At 38.9% G+C, this 20,785-nt stretch overlaps 1 protein-coding gene across 1 annotated transcript in view; it reads right to left on the reverse strand.

Moving 5' to 3' along the window:
- Nucleotides 1–20,079, reverse strand: part of LOC117322105 — a 29,382-nt gene extending 9,303 nt beyond the window's left edge. Inside the window, exons 1-13 of the mRNA XM_033876862.1 lie at nucleotides 19,978–20,079; nucleotides 18,979–19,101; nucleotides 18,132–18,329; nucleotides 15,958–17,080; nucleotides 15,358–15,412; nucleotides 14,844–14,970; nucleotides 14,296–14,463; nucleotides 11,170–11,277; nucleotides 10,585–10,728; nucleotides 9,818–10,208; nucleotides 9,311–9,411; nucleotides 8,721–8,766; nucleotides 734–858 (exon numbers count right to left, since the gene is read on the reverse strand). Coding sequence (XP_033732753.1) covers nucleotides 734–858; nucleotides 8,721–8,766; nucleotides 9,311–9,411; nucleotides 9,818–10,208; nucleotides 10,585–10,728; nucleotides 11,170–11,277; nucleotides 14,296–14,463; nucleotides 14,844–14,970; nucleotides 15,358–15,412; nucleotides 15,958–17,080; nucleotides 18,132–18,329; nucleotides 18,979–19,101; nucleotides 19,978–20,037 — 2,769 coding nt within the window. The 5' untranslated portion in view covers nucleotides 20,038–20,079. The remainder of the gene's footprint in view (nucleotides 1–733; nucleotides 859–8,720; nucleotides 8,767–9,310; nucleotides 9,412–9,817; nucleotides 10,209–10,584; nucleotides 10,729–11,169; nucleotides 11,278–14,295; nucleotides 14,464–14,843; nucleotides 14,971–15,357; nucleotides 15,413–15,957; nucleotides 17,081–18,131; nucleotides 18,330–18,978; nucleotides 19,102–19,977) is intronic.
- Nucleotides 20,080–20,785: the final 706 nt, after the last annotated feature.

A 20,785-nucleotide genomic window follows, 5' to 3' on the forward strand; every position in this document is an offset into this window, starting at 1 on the left:
AGTTATAGCTGCAATAACGTAGCTCTGGACGACGGACGGACAATTTCTGACAGATGGTCGTTGTAGAGCAGTGTAGGCAGGGTATGAATATTCGTTCTAGTTTAGTTACAGTAGACATAACCGCCATTTTGGCTGACTTGGTGATGAGTCACGTGACAGCTGAAGTTATTTCGTGGAATGCTCGGGTGCATTTGACTACATAAATAGGATTGGTTTTAAGCTATCAAATGTTCCTGCATTATGAACTCAGGATGAACAGATGTGGATTGTTTCTTTGTGTTGCATGTAAATTTCCACGACGATCAAACTGATTTTTCTACTTTCGTTTTCAAGGCAGTATCGAGACAGAACTATGTAATCCTACACCAACAAAATTGCATATACTGACAAGGAAAACGGTTAACATTTATAGTCTAGAACACCAAACATTCACATTTCATTTTAAATCATTGCAGTAAACACGGTTTACATCACTTCAATTGTGTCAATAATTGCTATCAAAATAGGAACTATATTAGGCTGCGGATGTATATCATTTGTATGACAGAAAGAGGAATAGTTAGCTGGAACAGATCTGTCAGTAACAACATTTCCCCACCACGCCTATAACGGCAGGTGCCAAAGGCACCCTGACGTTAAAAATTCTTATTTCTCACTGCCCTTAGCAGATTAAAAAGAACTGATGTAAAGTTGTTTTTTGTTCGGACAATTGATTATGCTTTAATTAACAAACCTGTGCCAATGTCACTATCATATTCTCGTATACCAGACTTGTGTCCGACTTTGTTAAAATGCCGGCAACAGTTTCCATCATCACTTCACTGAGAGTAGCTGCCCGCACGAGCTCCAGGTAATCACCTGTAAAAATAGATACAATACATCTACATTCCTTTATATACAAACACCTGTCAGGACAAACAAAAAATCTACATTTCCTGATAATAATTATACACACAAACACCTGTCAATACCTAATATCTATATCTCTAAACATACAACCACTGGGCATTACCTGATCAGTACTGGACAGACACTGGTCATTACCTGATCAGTACTGGACAGACACTGGACATTATCTGATCAGTACTGGACAGTAACTGGACATTACCTGATCAGTACTGGACAGACACTGGACATTACATGATCAGTACTGGACAGACACTGGACATTACCTGATCAGTACTGGACAGACACTGGATATTACCTGATCAGTACTGGACAGACACTGGACATTACCTGATCAGTACTGGACAGACACTGGACATTACCCGATCAGTACTGGACAGTAACTGAACATTACCTGATCAGTACTGGACAGACACTGGACATTACCTGATCAGTACTGGACAGTAACTGGACATTACCTGATCAGTACTGGACAGATACTGGACATAACCTGATCAGTACTGGACAGACACTGAACACTACCTGATCAGTACTGGACAGTAACTGGACATTACCTGATCAGTACTGGACAGTAACTGGACATTACCTGATCAGTACTATACTAGACAGACACTGGACATTACCTGATCAGTACTATACTAGACAGACACTGGACATTACCTGATCAGAACTGGACAGATACTGGACATTACCTGATCAGTACTGGACAGACACTGGACATTACCTGATCAGTACTGGACAGATACTGGACATAACCTGATCAGTACTGGACAGACACTGAACATTACCTGATCAGTACTGGACAGACACTGGACTTTACCTGATCAGTATTGGACAGTAGCTGGACATTACCTGATCAGTACTGGACAGACACTGGACATTACCTGATCAGTACTGGACAGTAACTGGACATTACCTGATCAGTACTGGACAGACACTGGACATTACCTGATCAGTACTGGACAGTAACTGGACATTACCTGATCAGTACTGGACAGACACTGGACATTACTTGATCAGTACTGGACAGTAACTGGACATTACCTGATCAGTACAGGACAGATACTGGACATTACCTGATCAGTACTGGACAGACACTGGACATTACCTGATCAGTACTGGACAGTAACTGGACATTACCTGATCAGTATTAGACAGACACTGGACATTACTTGATCAGTACTGGACAGATACTGGACATTACCTGATCAGTACTGGACAGACACTGAACTTTACCTGATCAGTACTGGACAGACACTGGACATAACCTGATCAGTACTGGACAGATACTGGACATAACCTGATCAGTACTGGACAGACACTGGACTTTACCTGATCAGTACTGGACAGATACTGGACATAACCTGATCAGTACTGGACAGACACTGAACACTACCTGATCAGTACTGGACAGTAACTGGACATTACCTGATCAGTACTGGACAGTAACTGGACATTACCTGATCAGTACTATACTAGACAGACACTGGACATTACCTGATCAGTACTATACTAGACAGACACTGGACATTACCTGATCAGAACTGGACAGATACTGGACATTACCTGATCAGTAACGGACAGACACTGGACATTACCTGATCAGTACTGGACAGATACTGGACATAACCTGATCAGTACTGGACAGACACTGAACATTACCTGATCAGTACTGGACAGACACTGGACTTTACCTGATCAGTACTGGACAGTAGCTGGACATTACCTGATCAGTACTGGACAGACACTGGACATTACCTTATCAGTACTGGACAGTAACTGGACATTACCTGATCAGTACTGGACAGACACTGGACATTACCTGATCAGTACTGGACAGTAACTGGACATTACCTGATCAGTACTGGACAAACACTGGACATTACCTGATCAGTACTGGACAGTAACTGGACATTACCTGATCAGTACTGGACAGACACTGGACATTACTTGATCAGTACTGGACAGTAACTGGACATTACCTGATCAGTACAGGACAGATACTGGACATTACCTGATCAGTACTGGACAGACACTGGACATTACCTGATCAGTACTGGACAGTAACTGGACATTACCTGATCAGTATTAGACAGACACTGGACATTACTTGATCAGTACTGGACAGATACTGGACATTACCTGATCAGTACTGGACAGACACTGAACTTTACCTGATCAGTACTGGACAGACACTGGACATAACCTGATCAGTACTGGACAGATACTGGACATAACCTGATCAGTACTGGACAGACACTGGACTTTACCTGATCAGTACTGGACAGATACTGGACATAACCTGATCAGTACTGGACAGACACTGAACACTACCTGATCAGTACTGGACAGTAACTGGACATTACCTGATCAGTACTGGACAGTAACTGGACATTACCTGATCAGTACTATACTAGACAGACACTGGACATTACCTGATCAGTACTATACTAGACAGACACTGGACATTACCTGATCAGAACTGGACAGATACTGGACATTACCTGATCAGTAACGGACAGACACTGGACATTACCTGATCAGTACTGGACATATACTGGACATAACCTGATCAGTACTGGACAGACACTGAACATTACCTGATCAGTACTGGACAGACACTGGACTTTACCTGATCAGTACTGGACAGTAGCTGGACATTACCTGATCAGTACTGGACAGACACTGGACATTACCTTATCAGTACTGGACAGACACTGGACATTACCTGATCAGTACTGGACAGACACTGGACATTACCTGATCAGTACTGGACAGTAACTGGACATTACCTGATCAGTACTGGACAGACACTGGACATTACTTGATCAGTACTGGACAGTAACTGGACATTACCTGATCAGTACAGGACAGATACTGGACATTACCTGATCAGTACTGGACAGACACTGGACATTACCTGATCAGTACTGGACAGTAACTGGACATTACCTGATCAGTACTAGACAGACACTGGACATTACTTGATCAGTACTGGACAGATACTGGACATTACCTGATCAGTACTGGACAGACACTGAACTTTACCTGATCAGTACTGGACAGACACTGGACATAACCTGATCAGTACTGGACAGATACTGGACATAACCTGATCAGTACTGGACAGACACTGGACTTTACCTGATCAGTACTGGACAGTATCTGGACATTACCTGATCAGTACTGGACAGTAACTGGACATTACCTGATCAGTACTGGACAGATACTGGACATAACCTGATCAGTACTGGACAGACACTGGACATTACCTGATCAGTACTGGACAGACACTGGACATTACCTGATCAGTACAGGACAGATACTGGACATAACCTGATCAGTACTGGACAGACACTGAACATTACCTGATCAGTACTGGACAGACACTGGACATTACCTGATCAGTACTGGACAGATACTGGACATTACCTGATCAGTACTGGACAGACACTGGACTTTACCTGATCAGTACTGGACAGACACTGGACATTACCTGATCAGTACTGGACAGACACTGAACTTTACCTGATCAGTACTGGACAGTAACTGGACATTACCTGATCAGTACTGGACAGACACTGGACATTACCTGATCAGTACAGGACAGATACTGGACATAACCTGATCAGTACTGGACAGACACTGAACATTACCTGATCAGTACTGGACAGACACTGGACATTACCTGATCAGTACTGGACAGACACTGGATATTACCTGATCAGTACTGGACAGACACTGGACATTACCTGATCAGTACTGGACAGACACTGGACATTACCCGATCAGTACTGGACAGTAACTGAACATTACCTGATCAGTACTGGACAGACACTGGACATTACCTGATCAGTACTGGACAGTAACTGGACATTACCTGATCAGTACTGGACAGATACTGGACATAACCTGATCAGTACTGGACAGACACTGAACACTACCTGATCAGTACTGGACAGTAACTGGACATTACCTGATCAGTACTGGACAGTAACTGGACATTACCTGATCAGTACTATACTAGACAGACACTGGACATTACCTGATCAGTACTATACTAGACAGACACTGGACATTACCTGATCAGAACTGGACAGATACTGGACATTACCTGATCAGTACTGGACAGACACTGGACATTACCTGATCAGTACTGGACAGATACTGGACATAACCTGATCAGTACTGGACAGACACTGAACATTACCTGATCAGTACTGGACAGACACTGGACTTTACCTGATCAGTATTGGACAGTAGCTGGACATTACCTGATCAGTACTGGACAGACACTGGACATTACCTGATCAGTACTGGACAGTAACTGGACATTACCTGATCAGTACTGGACAGACACTGGACATTACCTGATCAGTACTGGACAGTAACTGGACATTACCTGATCAGTACTGGACAGACACTGGACATTACTTGATCAGTACTGGACAGTAACTGGACATTACCTGATCAGTACAGGACAGATACTGGACATTACCTGATCAGTACTGGACAGACACTGGACATTACCTGATCAGTACTGGACAGTAACTGGACATTACCTGATCAGTATTAGACAGACACTGGACATTACTTGATCAGTACTGGACAGATACTGGACATTACCTGATCAGTACTGGACAGACACTGAACTTTACCTGATCAGTACTGGACAGACACTGGACATAACCTGATCAGTACTGGACAGATACTGGACATAACCTGATCAGTACTGGACAGACACTGGACTTTACCTGATCAGTACTGGACAGATACTGGACATAACCTGATCAGTACTGGACAGACACTGAACACTACCTGATCAGTACTGGACAGTAACTGGACATTACCTGATCAGTACTGGACAGTAACTGGACATTACCTGATCAGTACTATACTAGACAGACACTGGACATTACCTGATCAGTACTATACTAGACAGACACTGGACATTACCTGATCAGAACTGGACAGATACTGGACATTACCTGATCAGTAACGGACAGACACTGGACATTACCTGATCAGTACTGGACAGATACTGGACATAACCTGATCAGTACTGGACAGACACTGAACATTACCTGATCAGTACTGGACAGACACTGGACTTTACCTGATCAGTACTGGACAGTAGCTGGACATTACCTGATCAGTACTGGACAGACACTGGACATTACCTTATCAGTACTGGACAGTAACTGGACATTACCTGATCAGTACTGGACAGACACTGGACATTACCTGATCAGTACTGGACAGTAACTGGACATTACCTGATCAGTACTGGACAAACACTGGACATTACCTGATCAGTACTGGACAGTAACTGGACATTACCTGATCAGTACTGGACAGACACTGGACATTACTTGATCAGTACTGGACAGTAACTGGACATTACCTGATCAGTACAGGACAGATACTGGACATTACCTGATCAGTACTGGACAGACACTGGACATTACCTGATCAGTACTGGACAGTAACTGGACATTACCTGATCAGTATTAGACAGACACTGGACATTACTTGATCAGTACTGGACAGATACTGGACATTACCTGATCAGTACTGGACAGACACTGAACTTTACCTGATCAGTACTGGACAGACACTGGACATAACCTGATCAGTACTGGACAGATACTGGACATAACCTGATCAGTACTGGACAGACACTGGACTTTACCTGATCAGTACTGGACAGATACTGGACATAACCTGATCAGTACTGGACAGACACTGAACACTACCTGATCAGTACTGGACAGTAACTGGACATTACCTGATCAGTACTGGACAGTAACTGGACATTACCTGATCAGTACTATACTAGACAGACACTGGACATTACCTGATCAGTACTATACTAGACAGACACTGGACATTACCTGATCAGAACTGGACAGATACTGGACATTACCTGATCAGTAACGGACAGACACTGGACATTACCTGATCAGTACTGGACATATACTGGACATAACCTGATCAGTACTGGACAGACACTGAACATTACCTGATCAGTACTGGACAGACACTGGACTTTACCTGATCAGTACTGGACAGTAGCTGGACATTACCTGATCAGTACTGGACAGACACTGGACATTACCTTATCAGTACTGGACAGTAACTGGACATTACCTGATCAGTACTGGACAGACACTGGACATTACCTGATCAGTACTGGACAGTAACTGGACATTACCTGATCAGTACTGGACAGACACTGGACATTACTTGATCAGTACTGGACAGTAACTGGACATTACCTGATCAGTACAGGACAGATACTGGACATTACCTGATCAGTACTGGACAGACACTGGACATTACCTGATCAGTACTGGACAGTAACTGGACATTACCTGATCAGTACTAGACAGACACTGGACATTACTTGATCAGTACTGGACAGATACTGGACATTACCTGATCAGTACTGGACAGACACTGAACTTTACCTGATCAGTACTGGACAGACACTGGACATAACCTGATCAGTACTGGACAGATACTGGACATAACCTGATCAGTACTGGACAGACACTGGACTTTACCTGATCAGTACTGGACAGTATCTGGACATTACCTGATCAGTACTGGACAGTAACTGGACATTACCTGATCAGTACTGGACAGATACTGGACATAACCTGATCAGTACTGGACAGACACTGGACATTACCTGATCAGTACTGGACAGACACTGGACATTACCTGATCAGTACAGGACAGATACTGGACATAACCTGATCAGTACTGGACAGACACTGAACATTACCTGATCAGTACTGGACAGACACTGGACATTACCTGATCAGTACTGGACAGATACTGGACATTACCTGATCAGTACTGGACAGACACTGGACTTTACCTGATCAGTACTGGACAGACACTGGACATTACCTGATCAGTACTGGACAGACACTGAACTTTACCTGATCAGTACTGGACAGTAACTGGACATTACCTGATCAGTACTGGACAGACACTGGACATTACCTGATCAGTACAGGACAGATACTGGACATAACCTGATCAGTACTGGACAGACACTGAACATTACCTGATCAGTACTGGACAGACACTGGACATTACCTGATCAGTACTGGACAGATACTGGACATTACCTGATCAGTACTGGACAGACACTGGACTTTACCTGATCAGTACTGGACAGACACTGGACATTACCTGATCAGTACTGGACAGACACTGAACTTTACCTGATCAGTACTGGACAGTAACTGGACATTACCTGATCAGTACTGGACAGACACTGGACATTACCTGATCAGTACTGGACAGACACTGGACATTACCTGATCAGTACTGGACAGACACTGGACATTACCTGATCAGTACTGGACAGACACTGGACATTACCTGATCAGTACTGGACAGTAACTGGACATTACCTGATCAGTACTGGACAGACACTGGACATTACCTGATCAGTACTGGACAGACACTGGACATTATCTGATCAGTACTGGACAGATACTGGACATAACCTGATCAGTACTGGACAGTAACTGGACATTACCTGATCAGTACTGGACAGACACTGGACATTACCTGATCAGTACTGGACAGATACTGGACATAACCTGATCAGTACTGGACAGTAACTGGACATTACCTGATCAGTACTGGACAGACACTGGACATTACCTGATCAGTACTGGACAGACACTGGACTTTACCTGATCAGTACTGGACAGACACTGGACTTTACCTGATCAGTACTAGACAGATACTGGACTTTACCTGATCAGTACTGGACAGTAACTGGACATTACCTGAATCGTTGATCAGAAGTAGACAGAAGTCCTCCAGCTCACATTCCTGAAACATTGGATACCATTACAATATCAACTGAAGTTCATATATAAAATTGATGATGTTTTGTTATAATTTAAACTACACTGATATTAAAGATTCCATGAATTAACACATATTTCCACAATGTTTTGAAATTGTCCTTCATTTGAAAAACGCATTGAAATTGTCCTTCATTTGAAAAACGCATTGAAATTGTCCTTCATTTGAAAAACGCATATGTCTTTTATTCTAGCTACATAGTTGGAATTTCCATAACAATAAGCTAATGACATGACACTTCATGTCACTAAATATGTTTAATGGATCATATTCAAATGTTGTCAAAAACATACCAGCTTTTAATCTGAAACCATCATATATATAGCTTACAAGGTCATTCATTTATTGACTCTAAATACCAATATGTACTTCAAATATGTTATGTGAATCATATTTTTGGTAACAATTTTTTATCTATGATATCATCGACTGATATTTTAATATATAACCGATGTAACCAGTATCATCAGTATAACTTTCATCAATAATCAATGAATTTTAATCTGACCTGTTGGTATGCTGTAGGACTGATTATTTCTGCCATATGGAGTTGTACTGACCAGTCCATCTGTTCCAGATGACTATGGAGCCAAACTCTGGTCTGGGGTCCTGTTAAACATTAACATGTATCCTTCAGTTGGTACACATGGAGGTGGTAAGAATTGATATATTTTAAAATTTATCTGAATAATACACGTATTACATCTTTATTGACTAGCTAAAATTTAAGCACAGCCAGCAAATCTGTTTGTGAAAGGGATGTCATTTTTATATGGACACTGCCTTTTTGCAGTAAACTTAATACAAAAACAGATAAAGGCAAAAAAATTAGTATGTACAACTTTGTGTGCCTTCACAGTGCCAGCCATGACATACATCTTCAGTGAAATTACATAAACATCCGATATCACACAATTTCATATAAATTCGAATTTAACTTATGCATGTGCTCTGTGTGAATATTATATATATATTTCTTATATGTATATACTGAAGCCAATGAAGGAATAGTTACCATAGGTGAACAGATCACAAGATGAATTTGTTGACTTCAGCAGTGTGGAAAATTTCACCAAATTTTCTTTCAGTTTCAACCTGAGTCCTGTATCTTGATTAGACTCCCACAGAACGACACAATACTGCCAGAGCTCAGCCATACACAGTAACCAAGGGGCAGAGTCTGTTGCTAAGGACTTCAACAGATTGGCCAATAAGGCTCTGTGTTGCTTCACTGCTTCAAAAATACCAATGATGATCTCTAATGCAAATATGGTATTCATCGTTTGCTCTTGGTTACAAAGACACAATACACTGAGAAATGGCAGTGTTGTTTTCTGGATAAATACGGTAACATTCAGCAGAGGTGATGCTTTCCACTCGTCCTCACAGTGGGATGATTTCTGGGGCTGTAAATCAACATTTAAATACTTTAACATTTAAATATTTAAATTCAAATGTAATATATTTGAAGTCTGATGTTTGAAATTTGATATGTCTAAGGTTATGATATTTATACCCAATACCATTTCACAAGTCTTTAGTTCCTAATTGCTTTACTTAGCCCAGGGAGCCGTCACAGCTAGAATTCATGTAAACTACAGTAACTGCATGCACTTTTGTATATCAAAACTCTTATCTGTAACTTGTAATGACTTAATTGCTCCAACTAAAACTTTACTCTGTATGATAAATTCCTGTATATGTATATGTAACTATACACAACTCAACAGTAAATTATTTCCCTATTTCTGATAAATGTAATCTATATTAAGTATACATTACCATGATTGACAGCTGTATGAAGTACAGGATATTACGACACTCTTTGGCAGACAGCTGACTGGAGAGAAGGAACTGATGAAGTTCATCACTAAGATTACAGCCCTCTGTCCTTCCCGAGGCCACACTGGACATCCTAGTCAGTACCTATATATGTAAAAGTAGAGAGTATAAGGCCGCCTATCTCAGAATAGCGTGAATTTCCCTTTAGCCCAGTTACCCAGGTAGGATGTTTGCCTTGAGAGTGAAAGGTCGCTAGTTTGAAGCCTGGCACAGGCGAGGTATATTCATTATTCTTCCATATTATGTATACGTTGTATATATTAATATACAGAAAAAGTTACAAAATCTTTGTTAAGCATTTGCGCTTTCAGTTGATCTTCAGATGTTCAACTCTGGTTACATAGTAACAAAGACAATAGCATATGATGATGTCATAGATTTGTTGATGTCACAATATATGAAAGGAAGATAAATCTTGAATCAGTCTATTTAGCTTAGGATTAAAACATTTGATGAAATACTTTCCTTTCTCTTTGCTTTCTAAAGCAGTTATTTGGTCAAATGGTGACTATATCTTTGACAAACCTTGACAGCTATCTCGGCTTGTTGTGCACTGCTAGCTGCCCTTCCCACAATGCCTTTGATAACAGTCTCAACATCCTGTAGTGCGAGCTGACATAACTCTGATACGACCTAAAAATGTATACATGTCATACAATTTAAACTTCGATCATATCATAAATTGTATCGTAAAAGACTGTGGTTGGCTGGTGATTAAAACTAATAGAAAATTGGTTGAAAAAAAAGATATAAAACCGATCTTCAATGGTAATTTTAAAAAGTCAATTAATCGAAAATTTCTCGAAGTGTTTTTGTACAGCTTTAGCTTAGCATATTTCTGGGATGTTACCAAACCAAAAAGTATTCATCTAATATTTTACAGATATATACAATTGCAAGGGTCATTTGCAAGTGATTAAGGAGATTTAAACGAATTAACAATCGCTAAATACTTTGTATGTGTTTGTGAAGATATTGATAACAAAAGCCAGGAGGTGAAATGAATGTACTTCAATGAGATGCATGTAAATTTTCTACAAAAGGGAAACTCTCTGCTTAATTTAGAAAACAGATTTAAATTGATTATCGATGGATTTTGTGTTACATATTATTGATTCTGAGAGTGAAACTACGAAAGCCGGTTGGGACCATTTTCGTAGAAGAAAATAAAAAAAAATTCGTGTTATATCGCGAAACTTTCGCGTAATTACGCGAAACTAACGCGTTATATCGCGAAACTTTCGCGTTATTACGCGAAACTTTCGCGTTATTACGCGAAACTAACGCGTTATATCGCGAAACTTTCGCGTAATTACGCGAAACTAACGCGTTATTACGCGAAACTAACGCGTTATATCGCGAAACTTTCGCGTAATTACGCGAAACTAACGCGTATTAGGCTATGATATGACTGTGATATTCCCCCTTTCCTGATTAGCCAATTCTAAACATTCTTACTTTGCACAAATATTATTATCAACCCCGAAGCCGTGCTACAGTGTAGGACAAAACACCCCGACCCCAACCCCTGGACTTTAGCCCCCCACCCACGGACAAAAGCCCCGTCTATATAAATTTAGTTGGTATACTTTATATACTATTAGTAAATCTGTATTTTTAATAGTAAATAGTGATGTTATAATACAAGTAGTATTTCATCAATAATCGCCGATTACATGGTGCCAGCAGGTTCCTAAAACATCTCCTTTTTCAATATCTGTGTCTCAAATTATAATATAATTATTGTAATTTTAGGAAATCATAGAAATAATATAAAAATAAATTAATACAACAGTTCAATAAGTTGTTGTTTGAAGCGGTTGTTTATATTGCAGAAGCCACTGGTGACTGAAGTCACTTTTACATATTTGTATATATAGCACTTAATTTAACTCAATATAACCGTTGCTAAAATCAGACAATGAATTTTTTTTTCAAATCAATAAAAAATATTTATTTTTATAAAGGGGCTTTTGTCTACGTTTTGATTAGTGTGAAGGGGCTTTTGTCCTAGAGGCTAATGTCCACGGGGGCTTTTGTCCGTGCCCCCTCTCGCTACAGAGTGATATGATCACCAAATAGTAAAGTACGTACCCAAATATAATAACAGGGCCTATTCCGCAATCCTTGACATCAAATCCAGGGTGACATAACAATCCAACAACTCGATTACGCACCCAAATATAGTAACAAGGGAATTTCCAACTATCCATGTCGTCAAAAATGTATGCTTACATGTACATGTAGGTACGTGCTCCCGGACAGAGTTTAATAGACTGAATTCTTAAATGTTTTAGTTTTTACATTTTGTTGAATTTTAAGTAACAATAAATAATATAGTTAAAATTCATTGTTGACTTTGACTTATTAATTGTCATTTTGAACTTTTCTCAGGTCGATCACTATTATTTTTTCAATCCTATGACAGGTAATGATAATCATTCTGTAATATGAAAATGTATCAGTTTTGTCATATAATAAAGCAGTTATCGACCTGTTTTCAGGTGAACACGATGACCTTCGGCCTCGGGAAATATCATTTTCTCGAGTTTATCAATCATAATATTCACCTGAAAACAGGTCGATAATTGTATAATATCACGAAAGTTTTGCTTTATTATGCGCAGCAGGTTCTATAAGATTATGAAATGGTTTCAGAGAATCAGATAATGACTCTAAAGATGGAGGGTGAGAACGAAGTTGTTTTTCTGTCCAGAATTTTGTAATTCATTGAGAATGAATAATGCAACATCGGATATATCCGAGAACTAATTTCCCTATTGTTAAACACTATCGTTTCAAATATCGTTTAAGTGTTGAATTGCTGAAAACAACACTATCCACTTTTGTTAAAAAACTCAAAATTTCAGCTTGGGATAGGCCAAGCTCAAAAGAAAATCTCACTAAACTGTCGTGCCTCATGTCAATACTCTTCAAAAGTAGTCGATACTTCTTATAGCTATCTATATATATTCGTGATATAACACGTTAGTTTCGCGTAATAACGCGTAAGTTTCGCGTTATTACGCGATATAACGCGTTAGTTTCGCGTAATTACGCGAAAGTTTCGCGATATAACGCGTTAGTTTCGCGTAATAACGCGTAAGTTTCGCGTTATTACGCGATAGTTCCGCGATATAACGCGTTAGTTTCGCGTAATTACGCGAAAGTTTCGCGATATAACGCGTTAGTTTCGCGTTATAACGCGTTAGTTTTGCGTAATTACGCGAAACTAACGCGTTATATCGCGAAACTATCGCGTAATAACGCGAATTTTTTATTTTCTTCTACGAAAATGGTCTCAACCGGCTTTCGTATGAAACTGATTCACATCACTACTGTACATTATTTACACATTACTGTTTAGTACAAGAATATAGAAAAACTGACAACAAATCCACAGATAAACAGTAAGCTATCTGTTAAATATTCCAATCACAATGATTTTATGGAATTAGTCTTAAAGAGCTAAAAAGGTTTTAGTTTTCGTGAACTTTAAAAAACAACCCCAAAAAATGACAGCTCCAAGGAGAAGTCTCCAAAGTTAAAAGCAGATACATAAACATTTCTTCTATCTGTTTATCTGATATACAATGTCGATGGCGTTCATAATAGATCAGAGCAGTTCTCATACTCCCAGAATCTCGATACCTTCTCGTTTTCATTGATTTCCATGGTGAGTTTATTGAGTGTTGCAGTGATAATTCCATCCAACTGACGGCCATGATGACGGGGCCAGTGTCCATATGAGGAGTACACCAAGGCAATGTGTTGGTCTTGTACAGTCCAAGGGAGGCAACTAAAACCAGCCAGCACCAACTGTAACAACATGATTTATTTTATTATTTTTGACACAGGATGTATTTTTGCTTTAAAATCATGTTTATCTTCCTGTCAATATAGGACACACCATAATTTTCCCTTTATATCATTGTGTTTCATATTGTGTTTCATATTATGTAAATCATGTTCACAAAGACCTAAAACATTCCATACTATTGATAACACGAGTATTTTATCTATATCATTTGATAACACAATTGTTTTATTTTTTATCATTTTTTGTTTAAACATTTTATAACAGGACGATATGTATATGAAGGTATTGTGGACAAATGTAAATGGTAAAAAGGCTTACCACAATAATTTTTAAGAATTTCTAAAAGATTATATCAGCAAGGTTTTTAGAAACTGTTTACCTCTTTGAGCTGGCACAATGAATCAGGATCCATATCATCAGCCATTTTTGCCACAAGCTCATAAAACTTCAGCATCACATCATCAGTGATAAGGGCGGCCATATTGTCTTGAATGGTTTTTATCAAACTGCAACATAACAAGCATACTGGGTATTGCTTAAAGCGATACATGTCTCCTCCCGCTAAAAAAGTAAGTGACTTTGACCTTGACAGAAACGCATTGAAACTTGAACTCGTCTGAGAATAATAGAATCTTTCACCCCCTTTAAGTATCTTACCCCGAGGTTTGAGATTCCCCTCTATCACCCCCAAGGGGGTGAATGATTATTTTTCTCTTACCCTGTTTACCCTCTTATGCATCAAATATCCCCTCCTGGCTCCCGCTATATATAGTAAGTGACTTTGACCATACGCACGACATAAATGACATAAAACTTGATTTCTTCTGAGATATTATGATCCTTTATCAGTGTAAATATGATATCATATATATAATACTAATATTTACTCTTACCTCAAATTGGACCAAACCTCAGAATCAAAAGTTGTCAGAAGTCTTAACAAACCATCTGAAATGTATAATAAATTTGAACAATGTATGTATTAACATTAACTGCATGTACACAGGCCAGCTATTCATAATTTTAACACCAAATTAAAGGCACAGCTTTGCTATTAAAATTCAAATTTTGTTTGCTGAGTTTATTGCAGGGCAAGGATAAATGATCTCCCATATGTTTCACTGATTTTATCAAAGGCTGTTCCAGGGAAACAGGCACTTTAATAAGTTACATGTGGTGTGGGGTTGGTTAAAATTGAAATCACATCTATAAGTTGATTCTGTTTTGTGTGTATTTGATGAATTTGTACCATTTCTTTACATTAAAATTGCTTCTATACCAGCTGGGTACCATTTGCAAAAAAAGTGGATATCAAAATTTTAAATTGCTTCCATAGGTGGGTCCCCTATCTTCAAGGTGCCTTAAATCCCCTGTCCCATTTATGTTTTCCTGGAACAGCCCTTCGCTTTGTCCAAATGTAAATGGATCATTTCTGAAAACATCATGTCAGCTGAACTATCTAACAGGAGAAACTGTGTGGTATATCACTGTACCTGTATAACCTGGCTGTCGGTTTTCGATCCTCCACAAAATTGCCGACATCGACCAATCTCTTGTATAACTGACTTGTCTGTTGACATCTGGACTGGAAATTTTCAGTACATCACAAAGACTTTCAACAACGAACTCTGAATCTTTGCTCAATGACAAATTGTCTTCTGGACTGAGAATCATATTTTGTCCACAACACGACTCTGGGATATCTCGTAGTACCTGGACAGCCATACCCAGGACTCTTTCTGGTGAACATCCTAGTTTTATAAACCTGGACACAATCTTTCCAGCATTTGCTCCTCTTGACACTAAAGGAACAAAGCTACAAAATGAAAGTATTGGTTCAGATAGCTGGTTGTTGTCTGTGTTTGTCAATATATTCTTGATTGTTTCTGATGTAAGAATATATTTGATTTTATTAATCCAACACTTCCAAGGGAATTCAGCACTGGGAGCGTCCTTCAATGTAGAATTCAGTCCAGTATCTTGTTCTACTACCGCAGTACAGCTGTATCTCCCCAAGGCTTGAGAAGGTAAGTTCTGAATCTGATCATCAACGTCACTGCCAAATAAATTTGATTTTATCCAATCTGAAATCTGATTGAACTTGTCTGCAGATTTTGGAGAGAAACAAACACCTAGAAGCATGAGTTGACACAACTCACGAAAAGTCTGCTGCTGGTTTTCAACTTCTGGCAGATTTTGACAGTTTTTTGTTTTAATTTCTGTGACTTTTTGACAATTCATGATCATAATCTGTTTTAAGGCACGACACATTTCTGTAAGTGTCATCAAGCCACAAACAACACTTTCCAGATCACTTGTTGCAGCTGATCCTTCTGTAATACAGACATCTCCATTGGATAGTTCCACTTGATTGGATCCTGCTGATTGACTGGGCATTTTCATTGGTTTATCTTGCAGACTGTCTGATTGGTTAGCTTCATTTTTGTTGCTATGGCTACCAGTTGTCCTGGGCGAAGTAACAAGGGTACCAACAAAATAGTCAATGATAAGTTTTCCCCAGACAAGGTCATTGTTATCAATTCCATCCTCACAGATATGGCTGACAGTGTCACGCAGCAAAGACCTGGCAACATCTTCCTGGACCGATATCAAACTCTGAAAGGACAACAGAATAAATCAATGAGACATATACACAGGGTTTTCAATAAAAACATTTGTAAAAGGCTACAAATGAATAGTAACAGGTATACATGTATCTGAGGATTACGATAATATGTTTTTAGACATTTTTAAAAAAGTGAATTAAGTCATTTGAACCGGCCAAAACACCATTCTAACCTGTCAATTTGGCCGGCGACCGGTTCTAAATGAAAACACTGTATACATTAATCTGTAGACATACTTACCCCAACAGTCCAACAATGTTAGAATGAAGACACTTTATATGTCAATTGAGAAATTGTCAAGATAAAAAAGGGGTTTCTATATACAGTTGGGAAGTGAGATTGGCAAATAAAACAAAATGCATTATTATAGCAAATCTGAATCTTTTTGTTATAATATAACTAGTATTAAGGGCTATTCTTAGACCAGTAAACATCCTATACAGCCCAGTAGGACTCTTGTTGCATTCAGTATAGAATTTATTATAATAAATTTAGAAATAAAAGGTAAGCAATCCAACATTAGAAAGAAATACCTGGGTACCAATTAGATGTGAACTCTACTATAGTGTAATGAATGCTTGTTTGATGCTGTCATCATGTCGTCATAGAAAATGCCTGGTAGAACCTGATAGTGATGGGATTAGGGGATCTCATCCCCTCTCACTTAAACAGCAGTGAGAGGAAAGTGGTTCTCAACCAAGGTGGGATTCTTAAGTTGCCATGTAAACACAAGTATTGCTAAGTATTTCTTGCCTGGCGAGAATCTGTCTCGAAAATTCTGTAACAAGGAGGAATTCTTTTTTCTAACTCTATCTTGAACATAAATATTATGTTGATGCTTTGCTTTTTGTAATGTAACATCAAACATCTCCTATGAATCCCCTTTTCAGAATCCTATTTAGTGATATATGTATGAGGCCATCTCCCTCTGGAAAGGTTGGACACATCTATTCAGGGAAAACCTGAATTTCCTACTCTGGTGTCAGTATAGTACCGGTAAATACAAAAAAAATTTTACATACAGGGTTTACGGTACTCACATCAAAGAACAGTTGAAACCAGCCACAACGTTTGACCACTTCCAGGAACACGGTCTTATTGACTGGTGGTAGTACTGAACACAGGGCGTCCATTTTATCCACCAGTTCCCCTGGTTTCACTGCTGACTTGTCCTCTCTGTAGTGTGTGGATATCACCTTGTACAGGAGAATTAGGAATAACTGGCGACTCCATGTTTCCTGTGACACAAAAAAGGTTGCATTCAGGTAATCTCGAAATATTAACGTTGTACCACGTATATGTTGCCACTTGTATACATAAGTACAAAATAAGGCGCATGTTTAAATAACTTTTTAGGGAAAGATGCATATATGCCTGTATTAATAACTTGAATATACCATCAAAAGCCCTTCAGAGCAAAGCTATTTTATTTGTTTTTATGCCCACCAGCTTTAAACAAAATTTATTTCAACTGATCTTATGGAAAAATCATGTTAGTTAAGAATGATTTGGAAAAATTATTCCCAGTTTGAACTCTAGCTGATCTCAATGCCTCAAAAGACAACCTCCTCTTTTCGTATAAATGCCTCAAGGATGCTACAATAATTACTATGAATTTGTAACTATATTAACCGGTATTTCATATATGAAAACGTGATTTATAAGATTTTCATGAGGAGAATATGAATCTGCAGTATCACCTAAAATCTGTGTCGATCACTGAGATACATATATTTATTCCAAAACATTCATTAAGACCCCAATGTTATATTCCATTTATACATGTGTGTACAGCACCTCACATCTCGCTTCATCTCTTCCAGACCAACACAAATCTCCTGAACTGTCTCCAGCAGGAACCATACAATACATTGTATATAACATTACCTGTTCTTTTTGGTCTCTGTCCTCTTCTAGACCACCACAAATCTCCTGTATTGCCCCATGTAAGACAGACACACATAGCCCAATATCTGATTTGGAAGTCTTCACTTTTACTTTCACTCCAATCTGTAAATTGAAATGATACAACCTATAATATCTATTTAATTCAACTGAGATTCTAAACTCCTTCCAATCTTGTAATTCATTACTAATAAATCCAATACATTTTCTTGCTGTCACTGTGATCATGTGAACTGTCTCTTGAACAAATATCATCATGATAGTATTCCCAATAGCCCTAGGCCTGGCACCAAGTCTTGTGGGGGCCAGATCTAGAGTTTGCTACTATATATGAAAATGTGGAAGCATGGGATCAATTTGTGCAACCTGAGCGAACCTGAGCTTATACAGAGAATGTATATGGGCCCGGATTCAGAGCCTGGGCTTTGTTTATTTTTGTTTTTCACCTCAACGGCTTAATTGTTTAAGTCATTTTTTCTACAATAATTAAAATTTCTAATTGTTGTTTATCAACTAGCAATGCCAGTAAAATTTTCTAATAAAATATATCAACATTCGAGGTAGCGCCAGAGAACTAGCTGTCACAATACCCTATAGCGCTAGTTTAGAGAAAAAGTAGAATGGGTTAATTATGGAGAAAACACAATTCAACACTGTGGTACAATTCTAGGCTATCTAGATTCAGCAACATCAGCATTAATATTCAAATGACATTACAGTTTATAGAGTAACTCATAACAGCTTAGGCATGTGTAGCAGGCCGGGTTTTAATTTCTCATTTATATGTACTCTATATGTTATTATTTTATAAAACGAGTCAGGCACCTGTGGTTTGGGTATTGTTACCATTGTAGGCCTACGCAAGTTGGTGGTTTCCCTGCAGTGCACATTAGCCTAATTCTCGAGGCCCTGTATGTGTCAGTAAGCCAGCTGATTAGTTACGTTCTTCCATGGTTTTGCTTTCGTTCATATTAAACTCACCTGTTTATTTGTCAGCAGCAGTGCTGACTGTAATACCGCTATCTCTGGACAGTAATTCATTGCACATGTACGTCGTATGTCGGATGTTTACAATCGCGGGAACTATACATTTTCTTATCTCCAAACTAGAGAGTTCCCATGGGTGGGCCAAAAGGGCCTGTATATGTAAGCCCTGACTATCGGACTGGTTAGGCCAGAGTTGTTCGTTTTTGAAAGTACAGACCTGGTGATATTTTGTTGTTTTCAGAAGAGTTTTTACAAGGACTTTCAAGGCCTGCATTAATATATGTAGGTCGGTCAATATCGATATATATATGCTTGAAATATTACACTTAAAAAATAGACGAACCAGTTTGCCCGCATAAACGAAAAGGCCCTAGAAGTTGACACTGAACGGCTGATTTAAGAAATAAAGATAAATAACACATTCTTGTTACCAGTGAAACGTATAAAATAATAAGGTTTTGAACTTACATTGTCTAGTTTGATATGACGCTTTACAGAAGCTGTTTCTATATTTCTCCCTCAAAGTCCCGATCTTCAATTATCCACGAGTCTGATGAATTGTTAATTTCTGACAAAAAGAAAATAAGTACGTGTATTCCAAAATGTACAATATCTTCGTCTTTGTCGGTTATCTTTTCTGGAGATATTTCGTGTTTGTTTTGTTTTAATGTTTTTGTTTATTTATTTGTTTGCTTTTATAACAGGAGAAGGAGCAACATTAGCAGCAAGACCGGGATTCGAACCCAGGACCCCGGTCTGGCTGCTACACTTTTATTTCAAAACAAATAGAAATGGATTTCAA

This window comes from Pecten maximus, chromosome 2 (genome assembly GCF_902652985.1).
Source record: "Pecten maximus chromosome 2, xPecMax1.1, whole genome shotgun sequence".
NCBI lineage: Eukaryota > Metazoa > Mollusca > Bivalvia > Pectinida > Pectinidae > Pecten > Pecten maximus.